At 43.9% G+C, this 26,167-nt stretch overlaps 1 protein-coding gene and 2 long non-coding RNA genes across 3 annotated transcripts; 2 read left to right on the forward strand and 1 right to left on the reverse strand.

Annotated features, from left to right (window-relative positions):
• The first annotated feature begins 335 nt into the window (after positions 1-335).
• Positions 336-25,428, forward strand: POU2AF1 (POU class 2 homeobox associating factor 1). The gene is made up of 5 exons (XM_019715324.2): positions 336-535; positions 19,566-19,696; positions 20,206-20,248; positions 20,333-20,598; positions 23,229-25,428. Exons 1-5 carry the CDS (start codon positions 358-360, stop codon positions 23,541-23,543), a joined length of 933 nt encoding a protein of 310 aa, XP_019570883.1. The 5' UTR covers positions 336-357; the 3' UTR covers positions 23,544-25,428.
• On the reverse strand, positions 5,604-19,558 carry LOC141572186 (uncharacterized). Its single transcript, XR_012497397.1, has 2 exons — positions 14,712-19,558; positions 5,604-5,809 (listed from the first exon to the last, which is right to left on the reverse strand). It is a non-coding gene; the product is annotated as an uncharacterized LOC141572186 (long non-coding RNA).
• Positions 5,802-10,287, forward strand: LOC141572185 (uncharacterized). Its single transcript, XR_012497396.1, has 2 exons — positions 5,802-7,920; positions 7,953-10,287. It is a non-coding gene; the product is annotated as an uncharacterized LOC141572185 (long non-coding RNA).
• Positions 25,429-26,167: the final 739 nt, after the last annotated feature.

A 26,167-nucleotide genomic window follows, 5' to 3' on the forward strand; every position in this document is an offset into this window, starting at 1 on the left:
AGACTGAGTCTTACTGACATCCTGATGGTGTAGAAGCTTGAACGGGGACCATAGAAAACCCAGTTTTCCACGGGGTCTTTTGGGCTCATCGTTGGTGTGGGGAGGTATACGACTTAACACATATGCTCACACTGTTCACACTCATACACACTTTCACGCTCACCATGCATCACATCACACTCTGTGGCCACGTCTGAAGGACCATGGCTTTCTGTGCTGTGTTGTTGTTCAGATCCAGCTGGCTGGCTCCGCGAGTGAAGTAGTTTGCAGCCGGTGGGCCTCTGAGGGTGTGCACAGGGGGGTGGCGGGCAGCCTCACTGAAGAAAAAGTGCATGGTGACTGAGGTGGGAGGATGTGATGACGCTGTGCCTCTGCGCAGCGGGAACTTGGGCCTTTAAAAAGCTGAGGAAACAGCCTGAGCAAGCAGTGGCTACACTGGAGGAAAGCACACCCAGATCTCACATTAAAGAAGCCAAACTGTCTGCTTCAAAGAGAAAAGGCAACATCCTGTCACAGGCCATGCTCTGGCAAAAACGTAAGTGGTTTGGCTGTGGCTGTCAGAGCCATGAAAGCATGGGTAGGGGCTGGGGGTTTACCAGTTAGCCCGTAATTAGAGAGCTGACAGTGGTGATGGGGGCAACAGCAGTCTAGGTTCCTAGCCAGGGGAGCAGGGAGGAGTGAGGTGGGCGAGATAGAGCCTGGTGGAGAAATAAGCCTGTCAGAGGTGATGCTGATTTTCCAGGCTGGAGGGGAACGAACTACTGTTCCAAGGTGGGACAGCTCATCATACCTCCGCTGTTGTGCATGAATCACTGTGGTGAAGAAAGGGCAGTTTATGATTCACAAAACAAATATCAAATGTGATATTGGTTTGGGGCTGGGAGGGGAAAGCTGTGGAGTTCTTACATGATACTACTTTATAAACAGCTACTCTTCAGCCCAAGTCTTTAGGTTCAAGTCTGTTGGCCTGTTTCTCTCTGAGTTACTTAGCTTTCTGCCAAAGGTGTGATTTGTTTCTGTGAATTCATTGGGACAATGTGGGAAGTTGGCTTTGTCAAGCATGTCTTCACTCGCTTCACTGTCTTCCCTCTTGTCTTGCTTCTTCCCATTCAGTGGCAAGCCTTGTGTGTCCCCGCACAAGGGGGCAGCAGGTTTATCTTTGACCTTAATGTTTATCCCTGCAGTTGGATGGAACAACTGTGAACTTTATTTTCCACTATGTGGGACTGAACAGAGACTTGTGTTATTAATAATTGAAGTCATACAGAGATTATCTACAACATTCCTCTCTTGAAATAACAAAGTCAACTCAATGGCCTCATGAGAGTTGAATCTTAATGGGGCTTAGTTCTGTACTTCCTCAAGAAAGAAATACTACTAAAAAATCACTCTGTCTTTTTAAAGGTCTTTCAAATGCTATTTAACGAATTTAGGTACACCCTACCTCAAGCAAACTTAATATAAGAGAATCTAGATTTACAGAAAAAGATAAATTAGGGAGTGCATTTCTTTTACAAAAATATATTATATTAGAGCCCTTAAAGTTCCGAAAATACACCTTCATTGAATAAAACATAACCTACTGTCATTTTATCATTAATTCATTGTTTCTTTATTTCTTGTGTAAGTTCTCTGAAATTGAGCTGGTCGATGTGTAAGATGGAAGAAAGATTTCAAAATTTCTCAGATTTTGAAGTCTCATCACTGTTATTAGCAAGATGCAATTTTTTTTTAAATAAAAAGAAGTGAATTCTAATTTGAGTTTGAGATTTATGGAGTCCTTCCAAGGTCATTGGAGATATGGGTGGTATGCAACTGCTACCTGAAGGAGAAGAGAGCAAGACCTTAACCTGTGGGGGCAATGATAGCCAGCCCCGCGGGAGTGCCAAATGGCTGAGGACAGGTGGGCATTAGTGTCTTTAGTGGAAGCTGCTGCATGTCCATATGCCCTTAGAACTGAATCATTGGCTTTTATGTGAGGCCCTGGAGGGACTTCTGCCTTGTTCCTACCTACGCAGAGCAAGTCAGTCCACTTTTATATATCATCTTTAGGTTTCTCAAATGTAAAATAGGGTAGAGATAATACCCATTCTGCAGAGCTTCCCTTAGTAAGCAGAGATGCCACCAAAATTGCTCTGGTTTTATTTCAGTGTCTGAGACCTGGTTTGCTTCTCTGTGTTTATATTCTCCCCTCTTGGTTATATACACTACATTTTTTTCTTCTTTAATTCCTCCTAAGAGACTAGAAATTTTTAAAAAAGGGATGCTGAAGGCATGTTTCCTGTTCACACCCTGGAGGTCAAATCAGGTGCAGCATAACTCCATCCCTGGGGAGGGCACATTGTAATCTTGTCAGTTGAATAACTGGGGTGAACAGTTCTACGTGTTCAGATGCACACAACCAAAATTCTCTTTAATTGCCCGTTAGCACGTTAGAGGAACTTAGGAAAGGCTGTGGGCACTGGACACAACCCCTTGTCTAGGATCCAAGGCCCTTGTCTAGGGCACCGAGGGCACCTGGGTGATTAAACCCTGTGGGAAAACCAGTAAAAACAGGGCAGCATTGTCAGCCCACTTACAATCACCTGCTGGAAGGGCAGGGTTTGAAATCAGACACCAAGAGTGCTGAAAAGGCACTTTCTTTTTTCAGAAAACACCCTCAAGGCATGAGCTGAAATGACTGTACTATAGGGTTCTGGAAAGGGTTAAGAAAACATTCACTTTGTAAATGTTGCCTCTTCCTTACCTGGCCCATGACCCTCCTTTGTGGACTAAGTGTGAACATGGGCTTTTGTTCAGATCAGCTCAGACCTGATAGCACACAGAAGTACAAATCTTCAAGCCCCATCCACACATTTGAGATTTGCCTGACTGATCAATTGGATAAAAAAGTCCCTCCTCCTGCAGATTCTCCCCTTGGATTCTGCACTTGGTCCTCTAGGTCCCGCGTGGATGTGAGGAACTAACATCCACTCCAAGAAGAAGCCCTTGTTAAGACCAGCGACTAACAGTGCAGCACAAAGAGCAGGCACGATGGAGTCAGCAAGTCTGGGTTTGAAAGTTGGTTCCGCAACTTAATGATTTAAACCTAGATTTTTAAAAATATAGAAAATGGGAGATCTTAGTTGTGCCTTACTAGGTTTTTGTCAGAGCTAAAGTAGAGAATGTAGGGAAAGTGTCATGAAGTCTCCTGATACGTAATGACAGTCATGAGAGAGCACCTTCCCTCCAGTGACACCTCCTGTAAGCCCATCTCGAGTGACCAGGGTGACACCAAAGTCCTTCCTGTCTATCCTTTTCCACACTTTGATTAGAATAGTTAAAAAGGCGCAATCAAAATTTTCTTAAGTGATATGATCTTATGAACAGTTTTCGAAGGGGTCTGCACACTATGGCCAGAGTGCCAAACCAGTCCTGGGTTGTAATTTTACAGGAGCACAGCCCGGTCTATTCATTTACATATTGTCGGGCCTGCTTTTGCTACAACGGAAGAGTTGAGTAGTTGCCACAGAGACCATACGGCCTGCAAAGCCTAAAATATTTACTATCCGGCTTTTTGCAGAAAACGTTTGCTGACCTTGGATTTAAAATGATTTGGGTAATACTTTTGCTATTCATTTCCTTACGTCACTCAGTATCCTGAGTTTGCACAATGCCAGCACCAATGGAGATAAAGCTTGCAGTCAATTGATTCAGTGATTTGCATGATGCCGAAATTAGATTCAGTTGACTTCTTTTTCAAAAGCAATGGTACTGTGTATAATAAACATCATTTGTTAGAAAATGAATGAACTGAAGAACTGATTTTTATTGTTGTTATTTGTATTAGGGGGAAATCTACATGATAATGAAAGGCAGGTCTGACTGATTTCCTTTGAACTGGCTGTCTGTCTGATGTCCCATAGACTTGGACTTGGCATTTCTTTGCTGTAGTGCCTACGGAGGCACCTTAGGAACAGGAAACAGTTATTATCATATTATTATGGCATGGATGTGCCTTTGCTTTCAGACAACTTGAACAGAGCCGAGGTTCACCAGACAGATAAATTAGGGTCTCAAAATTCTCATTAACATAGAACTCTGGATTTACTCCAGGTTTCCACTAAATGGTCAACTCTTTAGGGCAGTTAAGAATGCAGTTAAAGATAAGAAAAACTTGTAATAAACATATAATTTTTGGAACTCTATCCCCTGCATAACTTCAGAAAAACAACAAGAAGTAATTTAGGTCTCTGGACTGTCTCTAATATTTCTCTTCTGTGTTACGACCTTTGCTTACTCAATAAGCGCCTTTGCTTCCTACTATGTTTATCTGTTGATTCAGTGGTTCTTGTTGATAAGGACAGTAGGACCCAAAAGACAGGTAGGAATTCACATTCTCAGAAGGAGGGGAAGTAAGTGACATCTGCTAAGCTCACAGATTAACTGGTAAAAGAGCAGATGATTTTCACGGTAGATGCTTCACTTCCTTCTCCCTAAAGTTACTACAGAAAAATGCAACTTTGTCTCCCTCGACACCCAGAAAGTTCCCGAGTCAGAGATTTTGAAAGCTCTCTTCCATTCAAAGCTGCAAATCTATTCTGTTGTTTGTGGGGAACAACAACAACAACAACAAAAAATCAAGGTTGTCTACACTTATTAACTAAATATCTGGACATTTAGTTTACTTAGAAGTCCTGTAAAGTTTTACTTCTAAACATCTTCAAAATACTGGTGTTTTTCCTTTGACTTCTTTCTAAAGTAGTTTATTTTCCCACAGAATAAAGATATCCGTCAGTTTCTCCCTTTGAGCCAAAAATACCAAAGTTAGCTAATTGATTATGAAAATTAACATAATTTTTACCTTTATGAAATTCTTAGCAACATTCTAGTTTTCTCATTTTTGTACAGTAACTGTAAGAGTGGGCCTGCCTAGGATGGAGAGGCCTTCTCTGAAATCTTCTGGTCCTGGTTGTATGATGCTATGGACAAAACATGGCTGTTGCAGGCAGGCAGGAGACATGGATTCTATTTTCCAATCCATGGGTAATTAGGCAAGCCACCTAACCACTCTGGGCCTCAAGTGTTCCAGCTGTAAAATGGGACTCGCCTTTTCCTGCCTCAGGGTAAGGAGACTGAACTCGACTGAAGATTTCCGGCTTTAATTGCTGAGCCCTTATGAGTGCTTATAAAAAAGAAATATATGTCTTCAAACGCGAAGCCTTAATTTAACAGAAGGGATTCTTGCATCTGCTGACAGCAGTGCTTTTAAACCTTGGCTACACATTGGAATGCTCTGGGAGATTTAAGAAATACTGAGGCCTAGGTCCCAACCCAGACAGAGGTTCTCATGAAGTTGTCCTGGGCATTAGATTTTCAAATGCTTCCCAGGTGACTCTAATGTAATCACTGTGAGGACCACCGACCTGGAGACTGAAATTGATGGCTTCTAATATACTTTTGAACATTATGCTACTGTGAGCAGAACATGCCCAATCCTTTTCATAGGGATAAATATCTGCTCTTGGGCATCGAGTACTTATTTGGTGCGTGCAGTGTACCAAACGTCCCGTCGGATCTGTTTGGATTACATTTGGTTGCTAGTGAAGAGACCTGAAACAAGAGACCTGAAACATGATTTAAATAGGACAGTGATACACGTTCTCTCACATAAAAGAAGTCCACAGTAGGCTGTGTAGCACTGTATGGAGTCTCTACAGTGACCACAACATCCCAGGTCACTTTTGTCTTTCTGGTCTGCTGTCCTTGGCATGCGGCTTTTGTCCTCAAGATTGCTTCATAGCTGCCACTGTAGCTTCAGCCATCACATCTGTGTTTCGAATAAATAAGATTAGAAGGAAAGGAAAAATCAAAAACATCATGCCTTTCTATCATTGCCTTCCCCACCAACACACATCTTCTGCTGACATCTAATGGCCACTCTTATCTGCAGGAGAGAATAGTGTAATGGTTTGGCTGGGCACATTGCCACTTCCCATAATGCAGAGGGTGTTGGTCAGGAAGGAGAGGGCCAATGTTGGGTTGTGGCATCTGTGGGTCTTTACCACACTTTGAATGCATACCTCATTTAATCTTCATAGAAACTCCATGAAGTAGGTTCTATTTTAAGATCCATTTCATAGATGAGAAAACAGAAGCTTAAAGATTAGGTTAGTAATTCATCTACACAACTAAAACCATCTGAACCAGACCATGAATATTGTCTTGCTAAGCTACCCTGTTTCACTCACAGGGCTTAGGAGGATGTTCCTGGTAAAAGCATAGGTCTTCCATGTTAGATAAAGGACCGATTGCAAAATGAAATGCACCAGCTGGTAGATGACTGTTGATATCTTGAGAACTCATTTTTTGTGGGAGGGAGATGTTTTCATTATACATAAACAAAAAAGGACTCCTATCAAGATAAGTGAAGAATGCTTTCAAATCAATAAGAAATTTAACTTACAATCAATTACAAATCAGTAAGATGATATAATAAAAAATTGTAAGAAATTTGAAAAGGTACTTAACAAAATGGACAATGATTATATGAAGTTATATCAGTATCAGTAAAATGGAAAATAAAACAATAATGCGATATCCTTATTTTAGACATTCATCAAAATGTCTAAAAATAAAAATTTTTATAATTTAAGTTTGGTAAGAATGTAGATCAGTGGTATCCTTGTCAATACTGAGCATTTGCTTCAAACATTTTAGAAAACATATTGGCATTATCAGCTAAATTTAAACATAATATATAATCTGGCAATATCTGGCAGAAATGCATTAGTGTATATAAGAATATGTATGTACAAGAATATTTATAGCATTATTAATCACAATAGCCACAAGCTAGTAACCACGCAAATATCATCCACTCCAAATAATAAGTCAACAGAACATTATATAACAATAGAAACATTGAACTATGACTACATGTACAAAAATAAACAAATCCAACAATTTGAGCCAAGTAACACAAACATAAGCAATTATTTTTATTTTACTTATTTGTTTATTTTTAAATTTTTAAAATTTATTTTAAGGGTGTTTTTCCAGGACCCATCAGCTCCAAGTCAAGTAGTTGTTTCAATCTAGTTGTGGAGGGCGCAGCTCACAGTGACCCATGTGGGGATCGAACCGGCGACCTTATTGTTAAGAGCACCGTGTTCTAACCAACTGAGCTAACTGGCCACTCATAAGCAATTATTTACTGGATTATTCTATTTATGTAAAGTTTAAAAATAGAAAAACTAATATACAATGTTAGAAACCGTAATACTTGTAAACTTTGAAGAGGAGAGAGAGAGGAATGTTTGGGAGGGAATCTGAAGAAAACTTCTGGGATTCTCAATACTCTGTTCTTTGAACTGTTTATCTAGTTAATAATAATTTATTGAGCTCCATATATATTTTAATGTACATTTTGTGTATATATTCTATATTGATACAACACAATTTTTTTATATGAAATTTATTGAGGTGACAATTGTTAGTAAAATTACATAGATTTAAAGTGTACGATTCTGTATTACATCATCTATAAATCTTAAGAAGATGTTTGATAATAGTTTGGAATAAAGAAAAATGGGAACAAATGTCCTTCAATATGTTGAAAACTTATTTTTAATGCAGTTTACTTATCGAAGGAAATAAGGTCTTTGCTTTGCTGCTATGACTCCTCCAAAGGGTTCTTTGCGTATATTTTAGCTGCAATGGAGGGCTCAAAAGGAAGAGAGGGACGTAGAATGTCCCCAAAATAACCCAGCCCACCTGTTTTCTGGCAGCACGAATGAAGAGTCCTGTGTGGCAGCCTGTGCTGGGAGCCAAAGCTTCTACCTCCTTGGCACTTCTTTCATTCTGAACTGTCTAGACTTCGGAAGAGTCAGGCTATTCCTTTGTGCACGCACATGCACGTGCGTGCGTGTGTGTGTCTCTGTGTGTGTGTGTGTGTGTGTGTGTGTGTGTAGGTGTGTGTGTGTGTGTGTGTGTGTGTGTGTGTGTGTGTAGGTAAGGGTGTGGAAAGCAAGGTATAGATAGTAGGGTTTAATTTTCAATTATACAGTGACATCTCTGTTGTTTCTCTGCCGTTAGTGGTTTTAAAGTTAGCCTCTGGAGCAGACAGATCTGAGTTTGAACCCTAGATTTACACCTCACTGGTCGTATGATGCAGACAAGTCCCTTTGCCTCACTCTGCTGCCATTTCCTTGGGTACACAATGGGAATACAGTTCTTACTTCAGAGGGTTGTGGTAGGTGTTTATGCCTGTGCTTGGTGTTAAGTCTACATCTAATAAATATTAGTTACTATTATCATTTTCCTATTCTCTCTCACTTTTACCTCTGAGGACAAAGGTTATGTAGCTAATTCTAGATTACAGTTTGTGTGGCCTCTGAATTCGCATTTCTTGTGAAATAGCAGAACACATATTTCCAGTCTCGTAACTCGTGGTGAAGTTAATGATCAGGGCTAATGCTAATGGTTAAGCTGGCCATTCTGTGACCAAACTTGGAACCTGGGCCACAATTTCCTACCAACTTCGTAAGGTGGATGCCAGCAGGCTTGTACTTACTGGCAAACTTGTATTTGTTTTTTTAATTTACAAGATTGAACTGACGTGTTTATAATCTCGATGCAAGGAGGATGACATTTGAGCATGCAAGAAATAGCACAAATGATACCGAAAACTGAAACAGCAATGTGCTGCCTGCTTTTCTTAGTAATGGTTTCATTAGTATCACTTTCTGGGAAGAGCAGGTAGCCAAAGAATTATAAACCAGAGTCATTCTCAGACCAGGTGTTGGGACCAAAAAGGATTTGACCACACATAAGAAAAGCTGAATTATTTTTTAATCCTCTGGAAAGAATCATAATTTAATTGGAAGAGTAAAGATTGTTATAACTTTCCAGGACTGAGAATTTCTGGGAACATGAAAAAGAAAGGAAAAAAGAGAGGCAAAAAAGTTGAAAATAGGAGCAAGTTTTAATGCTGAATGAAAGCAATACCAATGCAGGAAAGAAAGGTGTGGAAGGAAAATCAACCACCCACTTATCACCCCATGCATGCATCCATCCAATAATGGAATTATTTTCAAACAGAGAATTCAACTACTAAAATCAGTTATCTTCAGCAGGAGGGAGGGGAAGACGGACTTAAGGAAGGTGGCGTTGGATGTGAAGCCTCAAGAATAAATGATAACCAGACTTTTTGCTTAGATACTGGCGGTGAAGAGGCATCTTAGGACATAAAATATGAGCGCTGGGAAGAAAATCCAAGCACATGTAGGCTGATGTCTACAACATTTTTGTCACAGATTCCTTTATTCAAACAAAATCTACTGCAGAACTCCAAAACAAAAATAAAAATGGAGCAGTTTTGGGGGATATCAGAGCTCTGATTGCTCATTCACCCCCATACCCGTCTGCTTCCTTTCTTGTATTGGCAACTACAGGCACCTTTGCTGTATTCCAGGGCTGTTTAGATCACAGCTTGACAGCTCTGACCTGGACCAACCCTCCCTTCCTTCAGCAAGGTCCCTGACAGCTGGTCACAGGTCCCTGGTTACTTCCAGGGTAAGGACCTCGTTCCTAGAGAAAAGTTATTGTGAAGCAAGTTGTATTTGTCTCTATGAGGCTGTGAAGGTCATATTTTCAGTCTATGTGGGTATCTATGTGGGAATTAGGAGGGAGGTACATTCCTCAAAGATTGATCCAAAGACCTCTTTTCCAGGTTTGATATTCTAACAACTTCTCCAATGTCCTTCACAAGGGCATCTCCCCCACATTGTGGGGCCATTGGTAGTAACCCAGAGACTTAGCACAAGAGCTCATCTAGACTGGCAGTTATATCTCACATTATGAATCAATGATTAGGGCTACTCACACAGGTTGCACCCCAGGCTACCATAAGTTTTGGGGCTTGGATAGTTGGGTTGGACCCAAAATGTACAGGTGTTGCTCGGTTTGAAGAGTCCTTCTTCCAAGGAAATGGTCCATACCTAAGGGTCTCAGGGAGCATTTATTTTTTCTGTAAGAATCTCTTTGGTAAGCGGGGAGAGGGGTGGTAGATGAGGGTAAAGGGGATCAACTATATGGTGATGGAAGGAGAACTGACTCTGGGTGGTGAACACACAATGTGATTTATAGATGATGTATTACAGAATTGTACACCTGAAATCTACGTAACTTTACTGACAGTTGTCACCCCAATAAACTTTAATTAAAAAAAAAAATGCAATGAGTGTATTAAATTATAATGAATATTCTTTATCCTTAAAAAAAAAAAAAAAAAAAAAAAAAAGACAATTCCAAACTAGATGTTGCTTAAATCGAGGAACAAGCAACGAGATTTCCTTTCCTCCAGCTTCCTAAACATACATTTTTCCTGTTCCAGATCAGACTGGCAATGCTAGATTCAGGCTATGGTCTTGATCTAATAAGGAAAGATGTATCAGTGTCCGTTGCTCCACCTCCTCTTTCAGTGCTGCCTTGCTATAGAATTTGGGTGGATGTCTTGGTTTGGTTCACCCCATGATGTGGTCTTGTGCTCTCAGTGTGGGCTCTTTCTCTTCTGCTTTGATCCCTGCTGCTCTCACTTAAGCTGAGGCAATGCCCAATATGTCAGCTAGAAATCTGCCTTGCACTAGTAGGTGATAAAAGTCCCCTCTCTGACCACTGAAGAGCTCTCTCACATTTCCATCTCATATGTGATATGTGCTCTGAGGCTTCCAGCCCTTTGAAGAATTATCCATGACTATCTCTCTGTCCTTTTGGAGATATGTACAGGTTCCTCATGTCAGGACAAGAGCATGCCATCTTACTTTGTCTGCCACTGAAAAATCTTCCTGGGGTCATCTTTTAAAAACTCAAATTTGCCATAAACTTAATTCTCTGGTGGTGTCTGAAGAACGAAATCCTGCTCAGCTCATGGTATCTTTACCAGAGGCCAATGCCAGGATTTTGATGCCTCCTGTTTGCAAGTGAGTTATTGGGCTAGTCCCTCTGTGGCATCATTGGCCTCCCTGTCTCCTGCTTGGGGACACCAAGCCCAGGCATCTGAAGGATGACTTCCAGAAGCACAATGAAGGCAGGTAGAGAGGAGCCTTGCCGGCACTAGAGGGTCCTGAGTGTTCTGAGGATAGAGACATTCAGTGTCAGGATGCAGCAGGGTGGGGGCAAGCCAGGGCCACTGGACCAGGCAGGGGTACTTCTCTGCTAAGTGCTGGGCCGTGGATTGTTGGCGGTGATCAAAGGAGAACCAGCCACTTGTGAGCACCTACTATGTACTGGGTGTTTAACGGTGTTAGTTTTATATAGCCCTCACAATAACCCATCAGGTGGATATTATTCTCATTTTGCAAATGGCACATACAGGTTAAGTGATTTGGCAAGGGTCACACAGTGATAAGCTATGTAGTAGCCTTTACAAACTAGGTCTGTTTGAGTCTCAAACTACACCATACCACCTCTCAATGCCAAGGATTTTAGAGTTGTATTAGATGCTTTTTTCCCTCCCAATTGAAATACGTCTACCCTTAGATGGAGGTGGGCTCTGATTTCATTGAGGGTAGTGGTAGTCTGACTCAAAAGCCCCTGCAAATTTGAATCTCTGGATATTATATCTGAGATTCAGTACAGAACCTCTGAAGCCAGCTGATCTCTGTCTTAGAATCTGAGTTCTTAGGACTGGTCTTCCCCTAGTGGGCTAATCTGCAAAGAGAGGATAGGACCAGCTGGTGAAACATCTTTGGGTTTATCCAGGTCCCTAGACTGGGGAAGGACCCTGAACATCTGGCGATACTTTGTATGCCTTAGGCAAGACTTACATTCATGGTGTGGGTAGAACATGACCCTAGAGCAGACTCTGCACTAGAGACAGAACAACCATGTCTCTTGCCACTTTCCTCTTTATACCGCCCTTATAGAATGGGACCCCCGGCTTGCTGCTCATTAAAGCCCTACTGAATCGAGTAAATATGGAAACCAGCCAAACAAGCCCGAACCCTTCAACCACGAGGCAGATGTAGTCCCGTCATAGTTTGTAATTCTAGGTTTGCTTGTGCAATTATTTCATTAAGTCTACACATACCACTAGACTAGACAGTAAGTTCCATGGTGGCAGCAACATGGTTTACTCTGCTCAGCAAGTACTTGTTCAGTGAATGCTCTGACAGGGGTCTCGTAGTCTTGCCCCTAACCTGGGACATGGTGTATGTGACATGGGAGCCCTTTCTGCTCTAGTGACCCCAGTTTCTGTAAAAGGCAGGCAGATGCAGCTGGTTTCTCAGGTGGACCTATCCACTGTCATTTCAGTTGAAATTACCAAAAATAAAACTTTGCGGGGAATTGTTTGGGTCTCTCAGTTCTCGTCACTCCTCATGTGAGCAGATTGCTGGTAAACGTCTCATGGACTTTCTCTCTCAGGTGGGAAACACTGTTTCTTGTGGGGGAGTTGGCCATCAATGGAGACTAAATCAGAATGGTCCAAGCCCAGACTCCAATTGGAGGAAGAAGGGTTAGAATTGGACAGGGCATCATTCAATGACTGACCTCGTGTTACCCAGAAAACTAAACGTTGCTTGCCTGGGTAGGAAAGAGGTAGACAGTAAGGCAGAAATGGACTGTGTTTGGAATTAGAAGTCCTGGGTTTAGTTGATGATGTTGTTATTTACAAGTACAGTCCTTGGGCAAGTTTCTTAACACCTTCGAGCATTACTTTCCTCATCAGTGAAAAGGAGGGTGAGAGGAAGACCTCCCCTGCCAATCTCAGAAGCTGCGGTGAGGCTTCACATGAAATCATTTGTGTCAAAGGCTTTGTGAGGCATAGTACATCACGCAAAGGTGACGGTGGTTATTTCTGAGTTCTTGGGAGTTAAGGTCGTGACCAGGAAACACATGAACCCTTGGCATGCATTCATTCAACATACCCGAGGCTTCACAAAGAAGAGGAATTGACACTGTCTCTGGGAGTAAAGAGTGGAATCCAACAGCCTTCCCTGTCTCCTTGCTCTGCAAGAGGTTTAGGAGGAGGATGGATGCGTGGTGTGAAAGGTGCTGAGAGCTCCTGGAGGAAGGATGCCTTTAGCAGGATTGCATAGAAGGAAAAAGTCTAAAGGCTCTGGCACTACAGGTCGTTTGGCTGACCCTACCCAAGGTCATGGGGTGGAACATCCAGAACTTTGGGACATTCCATGTAATCCTGAGGCTGCAGAGTGGGTACACCTTAGGCAGGAGCTAGGTGGATGAGTGTGGGCTGTGGGTAAATGGACTCTCTACTTAAGCCTAATGTAGTTTGGGAGGAGTGTGATCACCCTGGGGGACCATTCCAGGCTGGCTGTAGCTTCCTTTAAAGAAGGATCACCTGGCTCCTAGACATTTTTGGTCTGGGACTCTGTGTGTGGGTCTAAGACTGAACAATTCTTTGCAATCACCCCAGAAGTATTTTAAGAGCTTCTCATGGCTTTCTTCATCAGGGTGTTCCCTGTAGGTTTTTTGGCCTGTTTAGTTCTAGAGAAATTCTAACTGATTGTGGCCCTCCTTTAGTCTTTCCCAGTGACTTGCCCATGGTTGGTGAGTGAGCTCTGTGGGGGCTGGTGGGAATATGCTTCTTAGAATGGGTACACAGGGAGGGCAAATGCCACTGACCATTCCCTTCCCTTCTTTGACTAGACCAGAGAACATGGAGTCTACCACCATTTTTGAGATTTTTTTGATAGAGACATCAAGACGTCATGACTTCCTCCTCTTTGGCTGTCCCAGCAGCCTCACAAGTGAGATCAAACTGTAATTAAGTTGAGATTCCACTTTCTCATATCTTCTGAACACCTTCTTTAAAACTTCCTTTTTTGTGCACCTATTTTTCCCCACTGCCCGGCTGTTTTCCAGATTGCCAGCATATATGAGTGATGTCTTGATATTTCCTGGTTGCAGGGGCCTCTCAGTTCAAACATTAGTGAACAGAAAGCCCACATTTACATACATATGGGATCTCTCTGTTGGCCAACACTTTTTTAAAACAGTACACTATAATCTAGTGTAAATTGGGCGGGAAAGCCTTTCTATAGCGTGTCAAGTCCAATTTTGGCCAAAGCCCAAGTTCTTTCTTCCTGTTTGGAAAAAAATCAGCCATTGTCCATGAATAGAAAGAACAAATTTGAAAACTTTGACACTCCGACTTTCACTATAAGAAGAACACTTGCATTAGTGTTTCAATTAAGGATCTGAATAATCCTTTAGCTTCTCTAAGCTAAACTTTCCCAGGAGTCCTCAGCTATCTTAGGCCGAGAAACAAACAATCTTCTTTACATTAAAGTGAAAAGTGTCAGCAACTTTTCTGACTTTATTTTCAGTTAGAAGCTAGGGCAAGTTTGTTAGCCCTAGGCTTGAATTCCTATTGTTTAATTATTTGTTTTTGGTTTTGCTACAAGTAAAGAGAAAATTATTTGTATTTCTCCTTAGTGAGTCTTTTTTTTTTTTTTTTTTAAATAATACTGAAGATTCAGCCACAAAAGAGAATAATATTTACTGTGGTTACTTGCAGTGATTAATAGTCTATCACGTGTCCTTCTGAGTAAGGAAGGTTTTGTCTTTCAAAATGGCCTTGTGTGGCTGCAGCTTTGAGGTTCAACCAGTCAGTTGTAAACGGAAAGCGTTTCCAGAGAGCTAGATTGTAAAGACAGGTGGGATGGATTCCTCTTCCTGGTTCCCTGGTAATGAAAATGTGGGCTTACCTGAATCTCACTTAGCCCTTACAGCAGCAGTCTCAACTGGTGTCCAACTTACTGCCTGGGTCTGGTGGCTCTTGGGAAATCTGTAACAGGACAATGGCTGAGAGGAGTCTTCTTTCACGAGCATCTTGAAGGCTGTTCTAGGAACACCTGTCAGAAGAGGGCTCTCTTAAAGCCGCCCAGAGGAGAAGTTGCAGCAATCAATGCCTGGGTGCTGGTTCCTCTAGAAGACATTAGGAGGGACCTACCTTGTTAGCTGAGTAGCTTCCTCACTTTGGCACGAATGTGGTTTGCACGGAGTCATTAAATAAACAAGTGCTGACAATTTTGCATATTTCCTCAGTGATATTTCTTATACCTTCATCAAGGCACTGGAGGGCCATGTTTATTTAAATCAGTAGAATCCACATGTTCCCTAAGCTTGGTGCAAAGCAAGCATAATGCCTACATGCAGCCAGAGCTCTGTTTGAGGTGACCAGTCAGCTTAGGGCTGTCATGGTCTGTGCTCTCCAGCGGAACAGCAGCTGCATGACTCTTATTTTTGTGATGTGGACCATGTCCGGGTGTGTGGCAGGAGGAACTGAAATGTCCTGTGCTGACTTTTTATACCTTCAGATTTTTTTCGTTGCTCTTTTTGGAAAAGGGAAGCCCTCACTGGGGCCGAATTTATAGGTTTTTCTGTAAATGAGTTTTATTTTCTTCCCAAACTCCACTGGTGACTGATTTCCACTGGTGGAAAGGCAAAATGGCTAAACTTCTCAGACTGAAAAAGGAGATTACCAATGAGGGACAAGAGACTCTTGTTTAGGTGAAAAGATTTTTCTCAGTGGTGGATACTTGGATGCCCGCAGGAGACTTACAGGGCCTTCAGAACACAAGAAAAATGGTGAGAACGCTACAGGCTTTGAGGGTGTATTACCTGCAGCTGAAATTTGCTCAGGAGGCTATTAAAATCTCTGGTCAGCTCTACTCTAGAGAACTGGACTTTCATCTTCTGTGTATTATTTCAATCTCCTGTTTTGTTTGCTTTGGCTTTTTTAAAAATTTATTATTATTTTAAGAAATTATTTTAATAATCTTAAATTTTTTTCTTTTGAATATTATAGTTTAATTGTTTTAAAGCTAGCGCAATGCAAGGATCCAGAAGCCCCAAGGCAGAGCAATCATTATTTCAGACAAACTTTGTTTCCTCTTCCAAATTTGTATTTGTGGGCTCATTTCTCATGCTGGTGGCAGTAGGGAGTACAGTGTTTACTGTGGAATTAGAAGTGTTTATTGTTGCTTCACAAAGGTTGGTGTGAAAGGCACCAACTGCAAGTTTTCACCTTGCAAATACACTTGGCCATTGGGCTCCTGTGGGAATTGTCTTGAGTCTTTAGACTCTGCTAGTTCAGGGTCACTTTGCAAAGATACTATCAGAAGCACCCTCACTCCTGCTACTCACCTGGAGTCAGGAGCTCCTTGGGATCTGTGGAAGCTTTGTGACAGCAATAGGTACTGCTTTCCATATGGTGGTTGTTCCAGGGCTTGCATACCTGTTGACACTGTGGGTTCCAAGGAAGTCCAGACATCAGAGGTTCATGCCCTCTGCTCATAACTCCTCCCCCAAGCCCTCTTTGTTCATTGATTCAAAAACAACAGGAGGCAGGAAGCCTTTGCTTGAGAAGATCCTGAAAATGCCCAGCTGGCCACTTTGCAGCCAAGTGTTGGATGTGCCTACTTCCTGGGAGGGAGTGGGATTCAACGTGCTCTCAGTCCTTCCCCAGAGAACATGCAAATCAGAGGGGGATTAGCCATATACCTGTCTTTGATCTGATCTGAGACCTGTGCATGTGGGATTGAAACTGTCTTGTCCCCAGCTGAATTAAGAGTGTGGCTACAGTGCTCAGACCTCCAAATAACTCTGGGCCCCGAGTTTCTCCCAAGGGCGCAATGCCTCAGGCTGCACTTTGTGCTTAAGAACAGCTGGAAACCGAATTGGAGACAAGTGTAGGTTGAGCCATATGGGTATGAACAAAGCTGATGTGGCCGTGGGTGACTGTGAGAATGAGTAAGCAGAGTGTGGGAGGGCAGGTGACCCCGTTCGCTGCCATGTCAGGCTACACCTGGGGTCTGTGGTCAACACTGGGCCTCACCTATATAAGGGGAAGTGGCAAGTAGAACTTGTGCAGGAGTGATGTGCCCAGAAGGACACATGAAGGGATTCAAAACATGTCAGTAAGAAAGAGCTAAAGGAAAGAGATATTTGTTCCAACTCTACAGGGGACCTGGTATCTGTCTTCAGATGCTGGAAAGCGTTACTACTACTACTACTACTACTACTACTGAATATATTAGCTCACATTGATTTGATGCTTATTCAGTGCAAGCTCTGTCTTAAACATTTACATGTAATTCTCAAATTACCCTACAAAATACATACCATTATGATCCTCTTTTTATAGATGAGAAAGCTGTGAGTGGATTACGAATTGCGAGTTTCATTAGAAGGTGATGCAAGGAAAAATCATTACCAGGAGGCAGGTCTAGTAGGAGGAAAAGCTTTCTGATATTACAGCTTTCCAGAGGAAGGTGGAAGTGGGTGTGGGGATGGGAAGGAAAATAACATGTACTGAATATCTACCATATGCTGGACATGGCTTTGGGAGCTTCCCATGTATTATTTCAGTTAATCCTCATAACTACTGTGTGAGACAGGAATTCTTATCCCCATTTCACAGATGAAGGAATTGAGGCTCCGGGATATTATATAAATCATCTGAGACTTGAATACAAGTAATTTTGGCTCTCAAGTCCATTGTCACTTCAGCTTAGAATGAAGGTGATGGTCCACAGGTGGTCCTGGGCACAGGTAATAGGCTGGCTCCCTTTGTTATACACTCCCATTTCAGCCTGAATTCACAAGTTGTAAATGCTTTATTGCTTGTCTCTCCCACTAGACTGTAAGATGCATGTGGGCAAGGACCACACCTGTCTTATTCAGTGCTATATTCCTAGTGCCTTGGGATATCTGAAAGAATGCATGAATACCAATAGAGATCTCTTGTTATGACAGGGGAAGTTAAGAGGATAATCACTCTCCTATCAGGATGTTGGAGTAAGTTCCTTGTAGTAGATCAGGGATGAATGATCAGTGGGTCTCATACTAGCACAGCTTCCAAATCACCTGAGGGATTTTTATAAAATCCTAGGATTCCTAGGCCCACACCAGACCACCAGAATCAGACTCCCTGGGAGCAGGCCCTGGGTATCTGTATTTTGAAATGCTATGTGGCCAGGTTAGGAAGTCCCCATGGATGCATCTGAGTTTGGGGTTCTCTGACACCACATCATGTTTTCCTGAGGCTCTTGGACACCCCTTCCCACTTTCTGCTGCTTTCTCTGCCTGCTGAGCTTCGAGGCCAGGCCATGTGTGGGCCTGGAGCACAGATGGAGTTCTGGTGCTGAGTCAGGCATGGGATCTTATCAGCTGGGTATTTACTGAGCAAAGTTCAACTAGGGCAACGCTGCAGATCCGGGTTTAATAGATACCCAGGCTTCCGGGCTTTTGATTCAGAGCCCAGTCCCTGGCTCCCTTATCAGTGGATGATAATGAACTCCCTGCATGAGTCCTAAGGGCCAGTGCTACATGCCACCTTATGCTGCGGGCTGTCGGGGTGATGGCTGCTTTTGGCTTGCTCTGCCAGTCCAGGAAGAGCCCTATGTTCCAGCTCCATGTTTTGGTTTCCTGGCTTTGATGACATAAAGCATGGGGAACCTTCTCTTAGCAGCAAGGCTGGGCTCTCTCTGACCCCAGAGCACATGGATCACCACTGGTTCTTTGTCCTGTGTCCTGGGAGCCAGGAGAAGCTGGGAACTATTTGCTTCAGCCCTTTCTAAAGGCCCAGGAGAGGTGGAGGGAAGATGAATGGCAGGCAGCACGTTTTGAATAATCATACAATCAAGTAATTAGCAAATAACTTACTAAGCTTATTATGAACAAGCCACTTGGGAAGATATAGAAAAATGAAGTGCAATACCTGGCACTGAGAAGTTTGTAATCTAGTTAAGGGCATAAGAAATTTATACCACAAAGGATAACTGATTATTACACAGTCTAAAAATGTATTGAATGCTTACTCTATATCTGATTTTATGTTAAGCATATACTATACTTCCCATTTACTATGTCAGTGAGTCCTTACAACATTCCTTAAATTGCAGGTTGAGGCACAGAGAAGTGTAATAACTTGCCCAGGATCACACAGCTAGAATGTGACAGAGGAAAGTTTGGAGGCCTATGCCACCTGACTCAGAGCTCCTGCTCTCACTGTCGTCCTCTACTGCCCCCTGTGATGAATACTAGCCAGGTCTCCAAGGGTTTAAGAGGTAGTAGAATGAAACAAATTCTGTGGGCTACACTGGTCGGCCGGGAAGGTTGCACTAGTCTTGTGTCAGGAAGAATCAAGGGGTTGAGAAAAGTGAGAGGGAATTCTGAGCATGGGAAATCTCAAGTAAAGGTGAAAAGGTGAGACAGACAAGGAACATGTAGAGAAGTCTAGATAGACCTTCTGGCTGGAGTCAGGGTTTATGTAGTCGTTAGTGGGTGAAGTGGTTGGAAAAATGGGTTGAGCTCATTCTCTGGAGTACTTTCAATTCTAGACTAAGGAACTGGGCCTTAATTGTCTGGGTGGAAGGGAGTCATAGAAGGTTGGGGGCAGGAGCAGTGGCAATACTGGGAGAAATATTCTAGGAAGTATCATGTGATCCTCTGCATGAGGATCAACTTGGGTGAGTAGATCCCTGAGGAGAGCAGACCTTTGATGTGGGGACTTGTATGAGAAGGGAGATGATCACCACTGACACTGCTTTTCACAGCCACAGCTCCAGAACAAGCCCCGGCCCCACCCCGACCATACCAGGGTGTTCGTGTGAAAGAGCCAGTGAAGGAACTGCTGAGGAGGAAACGTGGCCATGCCAGCAGCGGGGCAGCAGTTGCACCTACTGCGGTGAGAGGGTCCTCTGTGGCCAGAGTGTGTGTGGGCCAGGGGGGCCAGGGGGGAGTGTCCTTCCTTGTCCCATGGGATGCTCACTGGGGCGTAAAGGGAAGATACTGCAGTGAGTAATGGCTACTGGAGAATGGACCTAGGGCAGAACAAGTTGGTGGTTCCCTGAAGTAGGATGAGGAATGTGGGCGGCGGCCTTGGCCCTCTGAACAAAGCTATTGCCAGAGCCCGAGTGAGTGAATGACTTACACATCCCGGTGTGAGTTGGGAGTTCCCACTGGCAAATGGATGGCACCCGTTCCCTAAGTGCTTAGCCTACTCACTAAATAGAAAAAGAGATCCCTCAAAAGTATAGGTGGTAATGGTTGGGATGGGGTGGGTATTTTGTTCTAACAAAGCAGATGCTCCCCCCACCATATTTTCCTTCCCTGGGGTCCTCTGGGCGAGTTTCCTGCAGAGGGCTAGTTGGAGATGGCTGAACAATGACCCTCATCTTCTCTTCTCCCCTCCAGGTGGTGCTGCCCCATCAGCCCCTGGCCACCTATACCACAGTGGGTAAGAGCTCCCCACAGCCCTGGCCTCATCCAGGCCCCTCATCTAAGTGGCACCTGCAGCTCTGTAATTTCCTTCTTCCCACAGGTCCTTCCTGCCTTGACATGGAGGTCTCTGCCTCCACAGTGACGGAAGAGGGGGCGCTGTGTGCCGGTTGGCTCTCTCAGCCAGCCCCCACCACCCTCCAGCCCCTGGCCCCGTGGACGCCCTATACCGAGTATGTGTCACATGAAGCTGTCAGCTGCCCTTACTCAGCTGACATGTATGTGCAGCCAGTGTGCCCCAGCTACACGGTTGTGGGGCCTTCTTCTGTGCTGACCTACGCCTCCCAGCCGCTCATCACTAATGTCACGGTATGTCACACAAAGGCAGAGCTGCACCAACCCACCCTACACCAACCCAGCCTAGAGCACCCTTTTAGAACTTGGGCTGGCTTCCTGACCCCTGATCTTCCCTGCTGTTGATTGTCAGGATAGTCAGGTCATCTAAGCCCACCTCATCCTCCCACAGGGCCGCTCTTATCCCACTGACCTAAAATATTTTCCACATGTCAAGGTCTCCCTTGTCATGTCTCATGCTCCTCGGGGTTGAGACCTTCTCCTGATTCTCTGTTCTAAAGCATCCCTGTTGCCCCATAAGTAGTGAGTCTTGTTATGAGTCTAAGTTTTCAGTGAATGGGGTACCACGTGAGATATGCGTGGGGTCTCCTGCAAGAGCCAGCCTTTCCTTTCTATTCAGATAACTTAGGGGGTGATCATTCACATAACAATGGGACTTACCAGAGATTTCTAGGCTGAGCAACAAGTGATATAGCTTTTTAGAAAACTACTTTTGATGGAGTCAGATCCACCTGCAGGGTAATTTTTTGAGTTCAACCTCTAGTGTCAAGATTGTCTGGGTTCAAATTCATGCCCCTTCACTTAATAGCTATGTGACCCTGGGCTGAGTGACCTAATTTCTCTAAGCCTCAGTGTCCTCATCTGTAAAATGGGAATACTAACAAGAGAGTTGGTGTCAGGATCAATGGGATGATGCTTAGTATAGTTACTGGCTTATAGAGAGCACTCAATAAATGCTAGTTAGTACGATTGCCTCAAAGTCAGCGAACAACATGAATCAAGGGCTGCCTTCAAGTGCTAGATAGGAAAGGAAGGGTCTGCTCCCCCAGGAATGGAGGAAGGAAGAGAAGTAATTTCATGTGAATGGTACCTGTTTGACCAAAGGAATGGGCATCCCCTGAGTGTTCAGAGGAGAAAGGGCCTATGGTTACAGCTGTGTCCACCTCCAGTCCAAGAAAAACTGGGAGGTGAAGCTGGGGCCTCATGAGTAGTTGCAGAGCCCACCCTTGATGGTGGAGCTTGCTTTGGTTCCCCAAATCCTCTAGGTTTCCCTGAAAGGTCCGGTGTCATCCTGATGCGCCTGAACTTCAAGCCTCATCCAGGTATGGCCTGCAGGAGCCCCCCTACCCTATGTCCACCTGGCCATCCAGCAAACAAATTGGGCCTGGATGATGGTGGATAGGAAGGAGGTAATTTAATACTTCTCCCAGGCAACTAACTCATTTCCATATCAGGGGGCCTGGGGTGGGGGTGGGGGGTGGCAGACTTAATGGTTCCCCACCATTTCATGACCAAGGATTTCTTTCATTATTTATCCTTTCATCATCCCCACCTCCTGCTTTGAAAGTTTCTGTGTATCAAACAAACTATATTTATTAAGAAATAATTTATTTGTTTTGCCATTTTGTAAATTGACTCATCAAAGCTGGTTAGAGCTACCCAATCGGTACTCCTGATCAGCAGGAGATAAGACCTGTTATGGCACTGGGTTGATGTAATTCTATCCCTGAGCAAAGAAATCTGCAGTTGCAGTTGTCCTGCACAGGTTTCTAACTCGAAAATGAAGGGCTTCCATTTGGATTTTTGAAATACTGGAAATAACAAGGCCTTGTTGGGAGGCCAGAAGGCCTCTGATATCCTTTCCAGCTCCATCATTGCATAGAAAAGCACCCTAAAGTCTTGCTGTTTAAACTATGGTCTCTGGACTAGCTATATTGGCATCACCTGGGATCTGATTAGACATGCAGAATCCAGGCCCCACCCCTGCCCTACTGTACTGGAATCTTTGTTGTCACAAGATCCCCAGGACATTGAAATAAGCTTTTCCCTAAATGATTATAATAGTTTACGCTCAAGACACAGTGACAACTGGAGAGAAATATGACAGGGGAGACAGGGGTGGTAAGGGGAGACTCTGGCCCTCGCACATCATTCCATGCAAAGACTTTCCTCTTCCACCTCCTTCCTCGATGGTGGGAAATAGTAAGAATGCAGGCCGTGTCTCTCTTACAGGCTTGACCTGGGGTTGTAGGGTGGTCGCTGTGCAGATGAGAGGGTTGTTTGTAGAGCATCTGGGAACATGGCCCTAACTTTTGGAGGTCCCTGCAACGACTCAGCTCAGAGACACAGGAAGTTGAGGTCATGGGAGGTGAGTGTAGCTGTGTTGGCCCAAGGGCACCTCAGAATGCCAAAGCTGCTGTGTGGAATGAGGCCTATTTTGTGTTTGGGCAGGACTGTGGCCACATTTGTAACACAGCTTCGATGCTACGTGACAGGCTTACTGTTTAACATGTGGTATTTCCATTGATTTTAATATGCACATCCCTGCCCCCAGCATTTAACACATCTAAACTTGGGATGAATTTTATATTCAATGAAGTCTGGAGAAGCATCTTTAATTTGCTCAGCCCTATGATGTCAGTTCTATTTGTAACCTATTTTATAGATGAGCAAATAGGCTTCAGAGGGGAAGCAGCATGAGCAAGGACATATAGCCAGTGAGTGACAGAATCAGGGATACAGAAGTATGTCTGGCTTCTCCCGTGGGGGAGACTTTGAGTAGGTGGAAGTGGAGCCCCCTAGAGTGAGAAAGACAGCAGGAAAGGGCCTAGTTAATCCTCAGTCCTGTGTCTCCCCCATCACAGACCAGAAGTGCCGCCCCGCCCACAGTGGGTCCCCAGCTGGAAGGCCCAGAGCACCAGGCACCTCTCACCTACTTCCCGTGGCCTCAACCCCTGTCTACACTGCCCACCTCCACCCTGCAGTACCAGCCTCCGGCGCCAGCCCTGCCCGGGCCTCAGTTTGTCCAGCTCCCCATCTCTATCCCTGAGCCAGTCCTTCAGGACATGGAAGACCCCAGGAGAGCCATCAGTTCCCTGACCATCGACAAGCTGCTTTTGGAGGAAGAGGAGAGCGATGCATATGCGCTCAACCACACCCTCTCCGTGGAAGGCTTTTAGGGTGGCTCCCTCCCACCTGAGAATCCAGTCTCCTGAAACTGATGCTGAACCTCAGATTCATATCTGTATGGAGTTGCCACTTTGTGACTACACTTTTTACCCAAAGCTAGAATTGTAGATTGACATCGTCCTTCCTCCCTCCCTCCTTCGCTTCCTCCCTCCGTCCCTCCTACTTTGTTTCCCTTCCTCCCTCCTTTCCTTTCCCTTTCTCATCATCCCCCTATTTCAGTTCTTTTTTGGGACAGAATTATAGGAATTTTAGAATAATATTTGATAAGTATTGCATATCTGTGGCCCAGGTGCTTTTATTTCTGCCACATTTCATTTCTGGAGAAGGATTTTTCTCTGGAGTGCCCACCGCTTCATTGGAGCAGCAGCCCTGCTGAGCCATCTTCATTTGATCAGTGATGCCCTGCCCTCTGTCATTTTGAGATGTACGGGGTGTCCCGCGGGAAGACTGGCCCTGCCAGCACCTTCAAGGGTAGACCCAATATCAATGTTCTTGAGCTGTCAGTTCTCACAGCTGCTCCTTTGTTTGCTGTTCTCAGCATGGGCCAGATTTATAGTCTAGGCATCAGGCTCAAGGCCTGGGGCTCAGCGGGGTGGTGGGTGGGGGTAGGGGTGTAAAAGGAACGTCAGAGTGGGTTGGGGCATGGTCAGAGGGACAGAGGAGGGATGCGTACATGATGTGTGAATATGGGGTGTGTGTATATGGTGGGAGGGTGGTGTGGGGGGAGGGAGGGGTTTAGTTTTACACAAGAGGAATGGTTTGGCTCCAGATTACTTGGTTATTACGAAGGAGAATAAATAAAAGAAAAATATTGCCTTGATAGGTGGTTTTGCTAATCTCCAGGGGATACTTGCAAGGAAAACTGAGCTCTTATAATCAGGACAAGTGATGTGTCCGGCTATTTCTTCCCATGTCCAGACCCTCTGAGGTGCTGTGTGTATGCCAAGACCCACTGACGCTCAGTGATGACTCGATCCTTGCTTAGTGCTGTCACATGTGCTTCATTAGTGTCTTAAAAGCCTACATAAGTCACCATCATGTGGTACCAAGGCCTCCTCCCCAAGCAGCATCCTTCCTGGGAACTTCTAGAGCCTCAGCCAGAAGTACCATAATGTTTCCTTTCCATTTTTACTTTTTTTCTGGAGCAACATCAAATATGTGGAGGCCTGGACACAGTTGTCACTGGGGTGCTTAGCTCCTGACACTGGCTGTGTGCCTTGGGAACTGGCACACCAGTCTGCTAATGACATCACTGTCACTATTAGATAGACATATTAGTTGGTGTAATCCATGTAGAAGTAATGGACTTTTCTGGGACATGACAATTCCTTTGACATTTTTTTTTTTTTGCCATTTAAAATAAAAACTCTGGATAAAGCTGCTTTTAAAACATTTTTTTCTGTTTTGGGCTTACTTTGACCCAAATTTCTCAGTTATTTGCCTAAAATCCCAATACAAATATCTTGAATTATTTTTATTCAGACTTAATTTTTAGATTTAAAAGCTTACGACAGCATTTTAGATGACTAATTTCCATTTTTGTTGCTAGTGATGGTGAATAGCCAGGTGTGGGGGGGGGCAGTCTCAGGCCTATTTGATTAAAAGCCTTGGTTTCTTATAGAAAACACTATGCAAGATCTTGTAGCTTACTGTTTGAGGATTTGAGAGGATGCAGAAGCAATCTCCATAAGGGAGTATAAAGCTGGCAAAAACTAGTGAAGAAATAAAGTACTTTACATATTTGCTAAGTTTTAAATGGTGTCTTTTTTTCTTGTTATCTTGAGGTAAAATGTCTTGGTTGCAGTAGTCCATCTAGCTTTCTTCCTGGGTTTTCCTGCTAAAATGGAAGCATTTTCAATAAAGACTTGCTCAGAATTCTCTGTGCCAAAGTGTTTTATTTCTTATGAAGTTAACCCCCTTTAGCTTGCAGTCCCATATCATTATAGGAATGAGCTTACACCAGTCTTGTTGATTTTGCAACTTGATCTGCTGTACGGGGAAGACAAAACCAGCCTACTGTGCCTGCAGTCCAGTTCTCCCAAGTAGAAAGTCCGAGGCCAATAGGCTGGTCTCCAGAAGAGCAGGGATCTGAGGAGAGGAAGCAAAGCTTTTTAACTATTGCTCTTCCTGTTCGTGATGTTACACTAGTAACTTCTCATGACCCTGGGTGTCTAGGGATAAGTTCAACCATTGGCATTTCCGTAGCAGGCTCTTAAAGTCCAGCAGTCAGAACCCAGGGCCATGCGACATGATGCAAAGTGCTATTCCCCAAAGGAAACCATTTCTTCGGGCCACACATCATAATTAAATGGAAATTCAAGAGGCCAGCCAATGCCCTCTAACACCAATCCTTGGAGTGCGTAACAGTTTGGAGGGGTCTCCTTTTCCTGGTGATTTTCCTAGTTTACTAAGCGCTTGTGAGCTCACTTTAGATTATTTAAATAGAAAAGGGATTTGAGGGTTCCCCCCCTCCAGTTTTATTCAGGCTCAACTATAGGGGAAGATCTCTTAAAAAGGTGAAACTGTGAACTACTTGACCTGCAACATGAAAAGGGTGGCCAGTTCCGTGTAGTCTGGTGCTTTACCAGATGCTGACGCATGAGGCTGTTCATTT

This window comes from Rhinolophus sinicus, linkage group LG06, assembly GCF_036562045.2.
Source record: "Rhinolophus sinicus isolate RSC01 linkage group LG06, ASM3656204v1, whole genome shotgun sequence".
Classification (NCBI taxonomy): Eukaryota; Metazoa; Chordata; class Mammalia; order Chiroptera; family Rhinolophidae; genus Rhinolophus; species Rhinolophus sinicus.

Bases quoted from the DNA above. Each gene is read 5' to 3' on its own strand.
- POU2AF1 (XM_019715324.2), top strand. From the start codon at position 358: ATGACGCTGTGCCTCTGCGCAGCGGGAACTTGGGCCTTTAAAAAGCTG. The intron at 19,697-20,205 runs GTGAGAGGGTCC...TCTCCCCTCCAG, and splicing joins CAGCAGTTGCACCTACTGCG to GTGGTGCTGCCCCATCAGCC. The intron at 20,249-20,332 runs GTAAGAGCTCCC...TTCTTCCCACAG, and splicing joins GGCCACCTATACCACAGTGG to GTCCTTCCTGCCTTGACATG.